This window comes from Seriola aureovittata, chromosome 8, assembly GCF_021018895.1.
Source record: "Seriola aureovittata isolate HTS-2021-v1 ecotype China chromosome 8, ASM2101889v1, whole genome shotgun sequence".
Classification (NCBI taxonomy): domain Eukaryota; kingdom Metazoa; phylum Chordata; class Actinopteri; order Carangiformes; family Carangidae; genus Seriola; species Seriola aureovittata.
Genome location: NC_079371.1, coordinates 17,026,376 through 17,040,763, shown reverse-complemented (window position 1 = coordinate 17,040,763; position 14,388 = coordinate 17,026,376). Strand labels below are relative to the sequence as shown.

Sequence of the window (14,388 nt, the reverse complement as noted above, 5' to 3'; positions counted from 1 at the left end):
CGATGGAGAGAACACCTGTGAGGTTCTGTGTTTGTGTGCTTGCATTTGTGTCTTTTTGAATCTCTCTGACTATAAAAAATACATCCATACAGAGCATTGACTTGTCTAGCAGTGCTGCTGAAATCCATATTGATGTATGCATACCTTTTCTCCCTTGGGTCCAACTGGTCCCTGTAGGAGGGATGGAGATAATCAGAGACAGTTGGTCAAAATAAATCAGTTATCATATGAGCAACATACATCGCAGTACAATACATCTTCTGTCGGCCTCGAGCAGGGAGGATTCGATCAAACAGTAAAGAAAGGCAGTAATACCACTTAATGCAGTCATGCCATTGGGACTGCTCAATCACAAGTTAGTTTTGTCTCAGCATGTTTCACAAAAAGACCGTATAACTTGAGCTTGCAGTGGGAATCCCTTTCAAGACTTCACTTTGAGAGATAAAAAACTATTTTGCAGAGAGAGATAAAACTGAAAGCACAAAATGTTCCTTTGTTCCTCCACCAGTCTGTCTCTCAGAGGGGATCTCTTAAGATGTTTTGGAAGAGGAATGCTAGAAACACTAACTAAAAACACGGGGGCCTCAAAACAGGCCTGCGCACTCACTTATACTGTGTGTGAGACACTGCCACACAGTCACATTTTGTGTTGGGCGGTTTGACATCGTCCTATGAACACCAGGCCCACAGATGAGCTAATCCGTGCCAGTTTGGCTTTGCTGTGCCCTCGTCCATCTCAGCGCCCGCCCGTCTCAGTCTGTCCACTGCTGACAAGTGGCAAAAGGACGCCAAATGTGGCGGCACCACAAACCGCAGACTGGCTACAGGCAATCTGTGACTGTGACGGAGAGACAGAAAGAGAGGACTATGTGGAGACCTGCCACCAGCCGTCTCTGATCTCAGCCACAGACTCTTTAAAACTGACAAGTGGGCAGATCTTACCTCTTACAGCCCAGCGACCCTTTATGTTAAACTTCTTTGTGTCTGTATTCTCCAAACTGCCCACTCTTTCTCCATATTTCGCGCACTTGTTCCCTCCTCCTGCTTTCATTCAGTTCACCTTTCTCTATCCGCCTTGAAGCCCAACCTCTCTATTTCATCGCCCCTCACCTCATATCTCCTCTGCCCAACAACTGTGTTCAGGAGTACGATGCTGAAGAGGGAGTGTAGTGGAGAGGTTAAGCAGTTTGTTAATGTGAGCGGCCACTTGATGACAGGCAGCAGCTTGTCAGGGAGAGAAGAACTGGGGGAGGAGGAAGGTTTAATTTAAGTGACTACTACTCTTGTAGGTGTCCGGTTGTCATGGTGGATTTTTTTTAAAGCATGTGGTTTCTATTAATAGTTCAGTGTCATATTAGCGTCTCTTGGTATCAAGTTGTTTTCTGGGTGATTTTCAAAGTCTTCTTCATAATTTTTTTCTTCACAGTACTTATAAACATTTATTTTTACTTTTTGAAGTCCACATCAGGTTCACTTTCAGCTGAAGTATTTTTGGTTGTGGTTGAACTTCTGCGTTCCTTCAAACTTGTTTTTTTTTTTTTTTTTTTTTTTATATCAACAAATCAGTCTTATTTCTTTAACCACTTCACGTCTCCTGTTATTATCTCCCGCTACATCCCTTGAGTACTTAGACGCCTCTGGTCATGAGGTCTGTGTCACACCTGCTGTGGTTTTTACTGCAGACCCTTTGTGATGGGCAGAGTCCTCTTAAAGGACAGACCCAGCTTGAGGTCTCCTTTAGCAGGAACCAACAGCCTAATGGTGTGTGGAGAGGAGCTATTCAAACAGCTCTCATTATGCTGTGAGGGGTTTACGTTTCAGCAGATGACTAGTCGCCCTCTCATCAGGGAAAGCAACCAGCGAGAAGGGCTGAAGGAGGGGTGAATGGTGCTATAATGACTTTTTAAAGAGCCTCTGTTGAAGGTTATAAACTCTATTCTCACTGGTGTGTAACCCATTCGCTCTGCATCGCCCGTTTCCACGCTACACCTGGGTGTGTCTGGGAGTGCCGCGGGGCTGCTGGGGAAAGTTGATGGATGGGACTCAGAGGTGAAGTGCGAAGGGGATTTCGGCACTCGGTTCAGTTGAGCCATGACTCCCCCGTGGCCTTGAGCTCTGGGATGACTTAAGAGGTGGAACAAGAAACAAGATGGCTACCGTGGGCATTTTACTCACTTTGCAATGGTCCCGTAGGAACAGTAAAAATGATTGATGAGGTATAGCAAACCATCACCTGTCTTACAGGCTGAATACCCCCCTGGATTCACAGATAGACAATATGTGGCTATGAATGATTTCAGTGTAATAGATATGTGTTATTAAAAAACCAGAACAAGACAGCAGGTGTGTGCTGGTGTACCTGGCTTCCTTTCAGACCTGGTAAACCCTGAGAGGAAACAAAACAGAAGTAAAATTAAACTGAAGTCAGTCACTTAAAGCATGTGTTACAAAAATGTGTTTGAGAATACTCACAGGTTTGCCATCCAAGCCAAGTGGACCCTGTTTGAAGGCGGATAAAGAGAAATTATAAAAAAGATAAAGTACAAAGTTACACGAGCCATGTCGACACAAAACCATTAAATGAAGAGTTTGCCATTTAGGGAAATATGCGCATTCACTTTCTTGCCAAGTGATAGATGAGTAGACTAATTACCACTCTCATTTCTCTGTGTGGTATCACTCCTCTCATCTAACTCTCAGCAAGAAAGTCAGTACGGTATGTGCGTTTCCAAAAATTTCCCTGTAATGACAGGCTTCACAATTATCCACTGTATGTCTGTTGTGAATAAAGAAAATGATTAAGACACCGTGAAGACACTGTTCTAAATATTCCAAAGTATCATAAAGCAGCTGTGATTTATTAGGAACTCATAATATTTGAGTCTTGTTTCATTATCTCTCAGGAGAAAATGTAAATGATCTGAGGTTGAGTGGATTTGGAAAAACAAATCTACCAAGAGAGGACAGTAAAGGTCTTGCTTGTAAACACCAGAGAAGACACAGCTGCAGTTATTGGGAAGTTGAGGATAAAAAGTAGAAAAAGAAAGAAAGTTGTTCTATGTATATCCTGCCCCAGTTAACTGTGTGTGTGTGTGTGTGTGTGTGTGTGTGTATGTGTGTATACATAGGGTTCAGACACTGAGATGTTTCCAGGTGGTTGTGGTTTATAATTATTCTGAGATTTAGAGTGTGGTGTCCAACATGATAGTCTGCGGGTGGATTTGGTCCGGCTGTATTAATCTGCCACACAATCTTTGTGGTGATGAGATAATCCAACATGCGGTGAAGTATGTTAAACGTCCCTATCCAACCTCACCCAAGTGCTGAAACAGCAGTTCAAGTGGTCCACTTTGTTTAGCTCAGTAAAAACAGCCGAGCAGTCATTGAACCTCCTCTGCAAAGCAACACTCAAAGGTTCAAAGGCACGAACCTTTAGATCCTTCCTTAAACGTAAAGGACCAGTCGGCTCTCGGATCAAACTTTCCAAAAACACTTAAATGTGATGTATGTGGTAAAGGCTAATGTTGACTTCCTCCTTAACGACCATACTTGATGTTACACTAACAGTTTTCACAGGGTCCCTTGAGTCGTGGGTTGCTCAGCCCTTCACAGTCCTGGTGGCTCTGCAGCCTGTAAACCATCATTAGCAGTCGTCATCTCTGGCCTTGGATTTCTTACATGAATTAGGCTTTTCTCTTCATCTCCCTGCTTTACCAGACCCATGGGTGCTATCTGACGTGGTCCTGTAGTGAAAACCTACCACAGTGTCATCACTGCCTTCTCTGACGGATGGACAGTAGGCACATGAGGATGAAAGGAAGATGAGAGAAAGAAGAGAGGGAGCACCATGTGGAGCTGCTTTCATTAATAGTTCATGTGATCATTTACTGCCCCTCTTCAGCTTGTAATGGGCCGGCATGGCTATAAACTTTCATCAAAAACTGAAGTTTTTTGATGAAAGTTTAAGTGGTCAGTCTGTATAAAAGAGATTTCTAAAAATACAGAGAAAAGCCTTTGAGGCTCCTGATGAGTTTTTGATTAAGGGCCTCTTGTGAAATCAGCAGTAGGTGGCTGAGAGTCGGGTGGAACAAATGACTGGGACCAATTGGATGGCAATAATCTAACCCCGACTATCTAAAGTTGAGGAGTGTGAAGAGCAAGGATCTAATTCTCTGAATTTATTTCACTGGAGGCTACATACAGTAGTAGATTGGTTGTAGTTTCATTGGTCTGTTAAACGCAGCACGCTGTGTTTATCATGTCATACATGCAAGAGGGAGAATAAGCCTCTAAACGTCCCAGTGAATTTTCCCTGCTGTATTCAGGTCTCTGGATACAGGTATACTGTATGTGTGTGTGTGTGTGTGTGTGTGTGTGTGTGTGTGTGTGTGTATACGAGTGGGGTGATATCTCTGCATCTGGGAGCGTTTATCAGAGCTCGGCTCCTTCAAGACTCGTCAGGATGAGTATACGAGGTGTACATGGTGAGGTCATCGGCGGCTGCAGACTCTGAACTGGAGCAAAAAAGACTGATTTATAGCTGCTAACAAGCCGCACAGTGGCCTGTGAACTGTGTGTGTGTGTGTGTGTCTTCCTTTGTGAGGATGCGTATGAATGCTCTACATTTCTTTGTGTCTGTCTGTGAGAGCAGGTTTATTCTCAACAATAAAACCCTGAATCTGATATCTGGCAGCATATAACAGTTTACATATAATATATTACTTCTATGACCTTACTTACTTACTTACTGGTTTCAATACGGAATAAAATACAACAAAGAATTACTATGGCTACCTAGAGCAATAATTCAAATGACAATATGGCAGTCCAGGAAGCTGTTTTATGACTGATAGTAACACTTTAAAATATACGAGCCTTACTTAAATCAGCAACAGAGGTCACAGGGAACTTGTGATGGAAGCCAAGAGGAAAATTGGTCAATAGGGTTTATATGAATAACAATATATGAGACACTGAAGCCTAGTGGGTTGGATATTGATGGGTGGCCCTCAGTAAATTCTGTGCTTTACTTTCTGTAGCCTATAGCCACATTGTTATATTGGTTTTTCTGTGGTACAAACCTAAAGTACAAGACAGACTACAGGAAAAGAAGAAACGAGAAAAAGAGTTGGAATGCAAATTAAAAAAAAAGAAAAAGAAAAAGAAAAAGAGCCACTGCTAAAATCGCTTCATCTCATACCACAAATGGATCAGGCCGCAGAATATAAGGAAGGAAGGAGGATAGAGAGACAGTAAGTTTAATGTCGAGAAAAAGTGAGAAAATAGTCCTGAGATTACCACTGAAACCTCAAGTGAATGTGGCGGAAAATGAAATAATGCCTTTTTATGTGTGTGTGTGTGTGTGTGTGTGTGTGTGGGTCTTTGTGTGTATTTCTACTCTGCAAAGCCATCTCGTCCTGAGCGTCCCTCAGCAGATAAAAATAAAAAAGAAAGACTCTACTCAGCATTCCCACCAATTAGATGGCTTTTAAACACATTTCTGGAAAATAACTTGGCCTGCAGGAGGGCGTATGTCTCTGTCTGTGTGTTTGCATATGTGTGTATGTGCATGCTGACACATGCGTAAGTGTGTGTCTCTTAATCTCAATGAAACAGGGTGAGGGGCGTCTTTACTGTCTTTATTGTACTCCCTATGGTGCCAACTGGTAATTATCCTGCAGGGTGTAATTGTTGAGGATGCGGCGTGAACAGTTGGTGTCTGCACATCAAGGCAGACATCTCAGCTAGAAACACATGGTAATGTGTCGCACACATTAGGCTCAATGAGTGTAATTACGTAACGTCAACACAGAGGACCATGGACAGAGTGGATGCTCTTTTTGAGACCTTTCCTTTCTCCTGCTTCTACTTTCCTTCCTTCTCTTGCATCCTTTTGATATCATCATTTCCTCTCTTGCAGTGAATATCTTTAGGATCTTCTTTCATGTTGCCACAGGGACAAAACTCAACTCCATGTCCGGGATGCATGAGCACAATTTGTGATACATGGCATTTGCTGCTTTGAGAAAAAAAAAAGCATAGTGGCTGCATCCAGAACCAAAGAGCAGAATAAAGCATACCAGAGTGCTGTGTGATTTGGGACAGAAAATTACTGACATGTTTTTGGGTGACTGTCTGGTTTTAATCTTGTGCTCAGCAGCCTGGAAGGCTGAACAATGGAGGCCTTGGCCTGTGTCTGTCACAGACTGGCACTAGCGTATAAACACGCTAGTGGCTGGGCACGCTGGGGACTGTGCATATGAAGGAGAACCAACTGGTGTGTGTGGGTGTGTGTTTACTCCTCCGCACTGTTCTGTCAGTCTGCCTGACTCTGATTGTTTGACAGCGGGAAGGCTCCTTTCTGAAACCGAAACCCCTTGCCCGTGATTTATGAGAGGAAGAAGTGACAGGGGTTACATGAGGAGAGAAAACACACATCAGCACACACAAACACACACACACACTTATCACAGTGTTATGCTTGAGATGCACACAAACCACGTCATTAACACTGTTTACCATATTACTGATGATTCGGTGGAAGTGGGCTGCTGCATGTATTAGTCTGATGAACTTAACGTCTGTGAGACATGTGTGCCTAACACACTGGCATACTTGTTTGTATTTGTTCACACTGTTGAATTATGTGTTTATGTGTCCAGTTACAGAATTAAGACTCGTGCCTGTTGAGGGTTAAAGGCTTGAATTCTATTTAAGTCAGTGAGACATAATAAGGGTGAGAGAGGGCAGGAAAAACAAAGTGCTGGAAAGAAACCTAGCTGTTTGTTTTAACAATGGAAAAATAAAGACAGAAATCTTGTTGGCACAAGTCAGGGGCACAACACAGTTTGCACCGCAGTGCTCTCCGGAAGCTGACTTGACTCATTCGTGTTGATGTGCACATGCCCTCTCCATATGAGCCATCCATGTGAGAGAAGTTAGTGTTGTGAAAACGTATCACACACTCACACACACACACACACACACACACACACACACACACACACACACACACACACACACACACACACACACACACCTCTGACCACTTCCACGGCTCTGGCCTTTGTTACAGAGATGCACATACACTATGGGTGGTTGGAAGGAGTTCACACACATCTGCACATATGGACACAGATACACAAACACTGCTACCCAACAGGAAGAACCCCCTCATCCCCCCTTCCCTTTTTTTTTTGTTAGCTCAAATGTTGGAAAGTTGATCAACTTTTTTGCTGGTAAATGAAACAATGTGCTGTCTATGTAAATTGTCAGTATGATTAATCTACTGTTGTTTCACAGTAACTTCATACACACAGCTTCCTAAATCATCATACCCGTACATACGCATCATAACAGGAAGCTGCCTCTTACACTTACAAAACAGAGGTCCTCCAGCTCCAGTATTGTTTCATCTATGTAAATATAGAGCTACAAGCTTTGATTTCATTATGCTAACTAGGCTGGGAAGGATTATCCAGATCATATAGTTAGAAAGATGTAAATTACATCATTCTATTAAGCAGATGTTTTGCAGTTAAAAACAACAACATTAGCCACACTATGCCAAAGCCTGTGAGATTTCAAAACAAAGACAGTGACAGAGATGAATGGTGTCACAGGCAAACAAGCACAAAACACAGACACACTTCTCTGTGCGCTCGGTCCACCTGTGTGTAATTAGCAGCAGGCATTTCCCGTCAGGAGGGCTGTGCAGTGCCAGGCAGACTGGGAATCTGACTGGGAGAGAGCCCCATGGGGAATGAACTTCCCAAAATTCCCAGTGAGAAAACATACACATAACGACACAACCAACAAGAGGCTGTGGAACACAACACCGGACGACTGCTTTAGGTGGCCATGGCAACCAGACAGCAGGGACAGACAGAGGGTCTCACAGGAGACACGCACGCACACACACAGACACACACACACACACCCCGCACACACTAATGCTTCATGTGATCTGTACCATCATGCAGCCTGAACTCTTGAAGGATGAGGGTGTATCTGTATTAGATGATGTGAATTTGATGACGGTTAAACCACAAATCAGCATTAGAGTCTTGTTTTGAAGTCAGGAATCTAAGTGGCCACTAGAGGCCGCTATATCTCTGGATAACACAGGAACTGGCTCACTGACGGAAATCAGTGATCTGCTTTGCATTCAGTAGTTATGGATGTACACAGTTAAATTATTCAAACTATTTATCCCCATTCAAAGGCTCAAGGCTTGTGGATGAATGTTTAACATTTTCACTGCTATGGTTTACACTCCTGTGGTTTATGTTTACTGATGATATCTTAACAGGGTTGCGCCTGAATGTTTATTGCTTTTCATGTTTTGTTCATTTTCTTATGTGCACCAAAGATGTTTTATTTCACTATTTGCTGCCTTGAATCAGCAAGTTGTAATATTTCAAACTGCCAAAGGGAAATAAAACCCTTTCATCTCATCTTGCCACTCTGGACGTTCCGTGTCTGTTTGTCTTTAAATACAACTGTCTTTGTGTTTGAGTCATTTCTCAGTCACGGGGCAGGATACAAGTGGTGAAGATCGCAGGAAGAGGCAAGGAAGCAGGCAGCGATTGGACTAAAGGTAATTTCTTCAAAAGGAGTAGAGAAATCAGGAAAAGTTGGAATAAATCAACAACTGGAGAGAGAATAGAGGCATGATTGGGTGAATTGAAGAGTGACAGGATAAATAACAAATCAAATTTACCGGGTATCCATCCCGTCCAGCCTTGCCCTGGTGAGGTTAGAGATTAAAGCATGAAGCATTGAGACAGGTTAGAACAGAAACCAAGAGATGCACACAACACGCTGTATTAACATCAAGTTGTCTGGTCACCGAGTGGGAGATTATAATGATGTCACAGGATGGTGGTTCAGTTTTTTACAAAAGCTATAATTTTACAAGTTTGTTCTAGGTCCAATTAAAGAGTTTGGAGCTGGGACGAATGAACTTAGACAGTTAAGACTGAAGTTTTATCTTCAAAAGTGAGTCTTATTTGTATTGTGTTTATTTTGAAATTGCCATTTACATTGTTTTGTGGTTATTTTTGACAACTTCCTGCCTTGACTCAGACAAACTGCACTGACCGTTACTTTGTGTAGTAGCAGCTGACTGCTGCACTACCACACCTTCCCATCGACTTTATGGGCTGTAGGCAGGACTTTGGATGTGTTCAGGAAAAAGAAATTATACATAGTTTCATGCATACTTAGTGTAAACCAGCTGTACAGACAAGTTTTCTCTAATAAAACCATTCCTTGCATTTTCAAAAGGTCAACCATTCTGTTCGGATGTTTGCGTAAAAACTTTCCGGTGTGTTTCACTTCCGCCTCAGTGTATCTGATCTGTGCCACATGTGACCGAAAAAATTTAAAAATTTAAAATAAAATCAATAATTACTCTTCTCTAGGCAGATCACAACAATTCAAATTTAAACAAAAAAAAAATCACAAACCTGAGGGCAACAGCTGTTTCCACATAATGTGTGTGTGTGTGTGTCAGCAGGAGTTATAGTCCCACTGAGGAGAATAACTTGCTGCTTTAAGCATCACCTCTAAACACACACACACACATGCACACTTGCACGCACGCACTCACGCGCGCACACACACACAAACATACACACTTCCCTAGGTGGTCCATTTATTGCTGTGTTCTGTGGATGCACATGTGTGAGTCTGTGACAGTCTGTTTGTCCGTGTGTTTTGCTGCTGTGGGAGAAAAGATCGTTTTTGGGTGGAGCAGTGCTTTGTTGAGCAGTGTACAGTGCACTGAGAGGGACGATACAGTATACTGTGTGTGTGCATGAGAGTGTGTATGCATGTTAAATGTTATGGGAAAGGATTGTAACAGTTTTGTGTCCTTTAACGTGTTGGTTGCTTTTGATACTACCTGGATGAAATGAAATTGTACTTACAGGAGGTCCTGCAACAGAAAGAGAGAAATCAGGCATTAGAAAATAAATTCTGTACATCTCTACTGACACATGAAGCAAAGCATGCATGAGTTATGATAACCTCTGGTTTGTAAAGCAATCAATTCCTCACAACAGTGGTATGCAACAAAAAATTGCACATGCAATGTGGTTTGTTAGATGATGACTGTAATTAACCACCTAAATATGGTACAGAACAAGCTCATTAGAGCCGCTGCCAGTGGAGCTTGTGGTGAACCTGTTATGATAAACAGACTTCTGGATAATGGCTCATGTTTTGCATTAGGATATGAAGTCATGTCGAGAGTTTGTTTCCTAAGAAGATATGGGTGTATTAGATCGAGGACAGACAGGGAGTGAAGAGGCAGGGGCGTGTTGGCAAAAAGATGTCTCAGAGGTTTCTCTGAGGCAGTCTTTCAGATCTGATTGAAATCCTCTGATGTTGAGCCTCAGCAGCAAAGAGTACATTCTGCTTCTAATACTTAGCCTAAGCAAAAACAACAGTAATGATCAAAGGACTCCTCTCATTCTTAGTGGTCTGGGTTTTAATGTAATATTCTTATAAAAAACATTTTCTTAAATATGCAATCCTGAGGGCACTAATAAACCACCCGAAAACCCTGCAAAGTTAATATATCATTTTGCTATTAGAAAATTGTATATTAGTGATTTTGTTTATATTTATCTGATCAAATCAATCATGATGCTGATTAATACGACTGTTAACATCTACGGCACGACTTGGCGTGACGCCACCACTGTAGTTCGGGTACCGTACAGCTCATCAGCATGGATGCAACACTAAACAAATTCATAAACTCAGCAAGATTGAAAACAGACTCCCTCTAGGGTATTGCGGGATATTTGTGGTGTTATGTTACTATTCAAACACACAAAAAGTCCTGCTAACGTGACCACAGTCTACGTGAGCCTTGAAGTTGCTGTTAAAGTCAAGGGAAAGGGCATTTTTGGGACAAAAGAGGGATGAAAAAATGAAGGCACTTGGACAGAAGAGGTGTGAGGGAAAGAAGACGGGAGAGAGGTGCCGAGGTTTATGAGGCATGAAGTACAAGTCAATCACGTTTCGCTGTGTCTAGACGCTGAGACGAGAACCTCCTGGGCCAGACAGTTAGGCAAACACACACAAACTGGCAGTAAGACCAGCTTCAGCCATTGAACTTGAGACAGGTGTGTGTGGAGACCAATGAGAAAGAAAGAGACAGAGGGAATGAGAGAGAAAGATAGAAGCCAACAGAAGAGAAAAGGAAAGCAAGTTAAAGAGAAAACAGAAAAGTTGATGAAGGAGACAGGGTGACAGCTGATTTTAAGATGCTTAAATACTCTGTCTGCCCTCTTTCCTGTTATTCAGGTTTGTGTTTTTGTTTCTCTTCTCCACTCTCATTTGTTTGACGGAACGGGGAAAATCTCTTCTGGTCTTGTAAAAAGTTGTCCCAGGGTCATCGACTAGCTTGAGGATGGCGCAACCGCCTGTACGTGCCACCTACCCCCACAACTATAACCCCGGGTGCTGCAATGTGAAGATGCAAAACTAAACAACAAGAGAAAGAACCTAAACAGAACCACATCAATACAGACCCTCCTACCCTCCTGCCGACGAGTCTCCAATCTCGGCTATAACCTAAACAGCCAGCTTTCCCTTAATGAGAATTCCCCCTGCTAAACACCAAGAGGAAAAACATTCAGCTGTCCTGATGATCGCCTGATGGAATCGCAGAACTCAGAGGGACTTTTAATAATCTATGCGGTTTAAGAGGTAGTTGCAAAGAATATGGGGATTTAAAAGCAAAGTGTGGTGACACTCGTTGCTATAGTTTTCTTATTGTCAAGAAAACCCATGAAAAATCTGAAACCATCCACCATTGTTGTCCAAAAACTATTAAAAACACAACAGTCAACCACAATGTTACACTGGGTCAATCCCACAAACACTGTCATGCTGCCATAAATACTCACTAGTGCGCCAAATCTGCAGCTGAAAATAGTTGCAGACGAATACAATTTTAACTCCAGCCTGTTTAACGTTTGCTTAAAACTACAGTGTCCAGCTGGTTTAGGAACTTACTGAGCCTTTTTAAAAATGGAAACATATATTTGTGACCTGTATTTGAAGATTTCATCTTCAGTAGGAACAAAAAGGATTGGGACTGAGAGCGGCAAACAGGCTGGGGAAGCTGGAAAGAAGCTGGATGATAACTTCAGAAAGACTTGTTGTGCTAAGTAGAGCAATAAAGTTTATTGGTGATCTACCACTTAGTCAACATTTTCACAGGAGCAGATCACATCTAATTAATCTCCACAACAATGAATCACAACCAGACTGGAAATTTTCCCATCTGACACATATCCTGCAGAGAAACTACAGTCCCACAGGTTTTGATAAAATCTTCTAAAATTATTGTGCCACGATTTGTTGGAATCCACACTTAATAAAGACCATTTAAAATCAGGATGATTCAAGCTTGTAGAACATCCGTTCTATTTGTCATTACGACCTTTTTTGTAACAAGAGTTATGTCTCTGTACTGTTTTAGTTTCTCGATGAGTGTGTTGCGGTCTGCATGGAAAGAAAAAGCAACGCAATAATGGTGGGTAGTGATGTTGGCAACGGAGAATCTCATTAGGCCCGCTCTACTGCAGCTGCTACTGCTCAGTGAGAACAACTGACATCTGGGCAAAGTTAGTGCAACCACATGGCCAAAGTTAGCGCTATGCTGCCGCAAATAGGGAGGGACAGGGAGAAGGGCCAACTGCAGCCCATCATCTGCCGGCCTGACTCATGGGTCACTGCTTTTACCAGCCCTCGAACCGACCCAGTCACCCAGGAAAAGAAGGAGAGAGCGACAGAAAGAGATGAAGAAAGAGTGCGTCTTCCAGGAAAAGAGAGTAAGGAGAAATAAACAAACAAAGCAGGTGGTGGGCGTCACTTACCAGGTTCCCCTCTTCTTCCCATCCTTCCACGCTTTCCTGGAGGCCCTGTGAAAACACACAGACGGAGCAATAAATCCCCCGAATCAGCACTGCAGGGATGAGTAGAGAACAACCAAGCATCACTTGCTGTTTCACTGCTGGTGGTCATGTGTTGCCTGGCATTACGTCTGTGTGGGCTGGCACAGCACTAAAATGTCTATACGGGATGTAAGCACCGATTCAAATGGTAGAGACAAAAACAAAATGACAACAAAGATCCTGTCACACTCAGAACTGAAATGTATCGTATGATTTTATTTCAGGCTTAACGCACTGGACCTTCAGGCGTGTTTAAGACGGACTCTCTCCTCTCACCCTGGCTGAATATCAGGTTCATCAGACCTATCACTCACTGCCTGGCCTCCATCCAGCTACCTTCCTCTGACCCTGCAGTGATGCAGCTGGTACCACCAGCTTTCCGGGAAAACGATTTCTGCTGTTGATGGAGAAGTCTGGTAGGATTGTGAAAAATACCAGGAGGGCTGCAGAGGAACCAGAGGATGATGATGATGATGATGATGTGGCCAGAGAGAGGGCCGGCCCAGACTCTCAGACCTCATGCTGCTATAAAGACCGTGAATCATTTCTACACTGCCATTGATTTGCGTCATAGTCTGCCTGGTAATATAACACAAGTATTGTTCAACAAGTTGGTGAAAACGACCACACAAAAATACACAAATTTCTACTCGGGCTCAGAAAGATTGTCCATCCCTCCTCTTTAGCTTAGCAACTGTAACCGGGCACGGTCAGGTCTTTCAGTTCTCCACATGTTGAAGCTGCAGTACGAACAATACTGAGCATTTAAAGAAGAATTTGGAGGGTCATGTGTGTTTTAACCTTTTTTTTTAACTTCATCATTCCCCAAGATAGCTTTAGTCATCGTCCTCCTTTTCTTTTGTAATATTACAAGTGAAACAGTTTAAAACTACAAATAATAAAGCGTAAGTCTTTCAGCCATTATAACCTTTATGTTAATTGTACATATGTTTTTATGCATCTAAACATTATGATAACTTATGTTAAGTTTCCCTCTCAGTACAAGAACAATTCAAATCCTTTATTTCCATGTTCCTCTGCATGGATCCTCATCATCACCTTACTTCTTCTCTTTCTCTCCATGTGCCCATCCTCCCACGCTCAGTCCTGCTCTTGTAATGAAATAGGAACCATACTGGGCACGGTTCCTGATACTAAGTGGTTGTGGCTGCAGACATGTTTTCCCTATTGTCATTATTGGAGTTGTTGTAGCGGTCTAATCACTTCCTGACTCTGCCAGCCGTTTCAAAGAGAGCTCAACCCTGCTCCTCCACCTCCTCCTCATATCTACCTCTCCCACTTTCATCCGCCTTTACCTTTCTGTATGCAACAGCACTAAGCTATTAACGGCTTTGGAATTGAAGGATGAAAGAAAAAGCATAAAAAGAGTTTAATTGTTGCCATTGCCATA

General features: G+C 42.7%; 2 protein-coding genes across 2 annotated transcripts in view; both read right to left on the bottom strand.

Moving 5' to 3' along the window:
- LOC130173992 (collagen alpha-1(XXIII) chain-like) overlaps positions 1-9,210 on the bottom strand; it is a 28,311-nt gene extending 19,101 nt beyond the window's left edge. Inside the window, exons 1-5 of the mRNA XM_056383576.1 lie at positions 9,145-9,210; positions 8,723-8,749; positions 2,473-2,499; positions 2,360-2,386; positions 145-171 (exon numbers count right to left, since the gene is read on the bottom strand). Of these exons, the coding sequence (XP_056239551.1) occupies positions 145-171; positions 2,360-2,386; positions 2,473-2,499; positions 8,723-8,749; positions 9,145-9,210 (174 nt within the window). The remainder of the gene's footprint in view (positions 1-144; positions 172-2,359; positions 2,387-2,472; positions 2,500-8,722; positions 8,750-9,144) is intronic.
- Positions 9,211-12,860: 3,650 nt separating this feature from the next.
- The window catches only part of LOC130173228 (collagen alpha-1(XXIII) chain-like), an 85,327-nt gene continuing 83,799 nt past the window's right edge, over positions 12,861-14,388 (bottom strand). Inside the window, exon 3 of the mRNA XM_056382257.1 lies at positions 12,861-12,944. Within this exon, the coding sequence (XP_056238232.1) occupies positions 12,892-12,944 (53 nt within the window). The 3' untranslated portion in view covers positions 12,861-12,891. The remainder of the gene's footprint in view (positions 12,945-14,388) is intronic.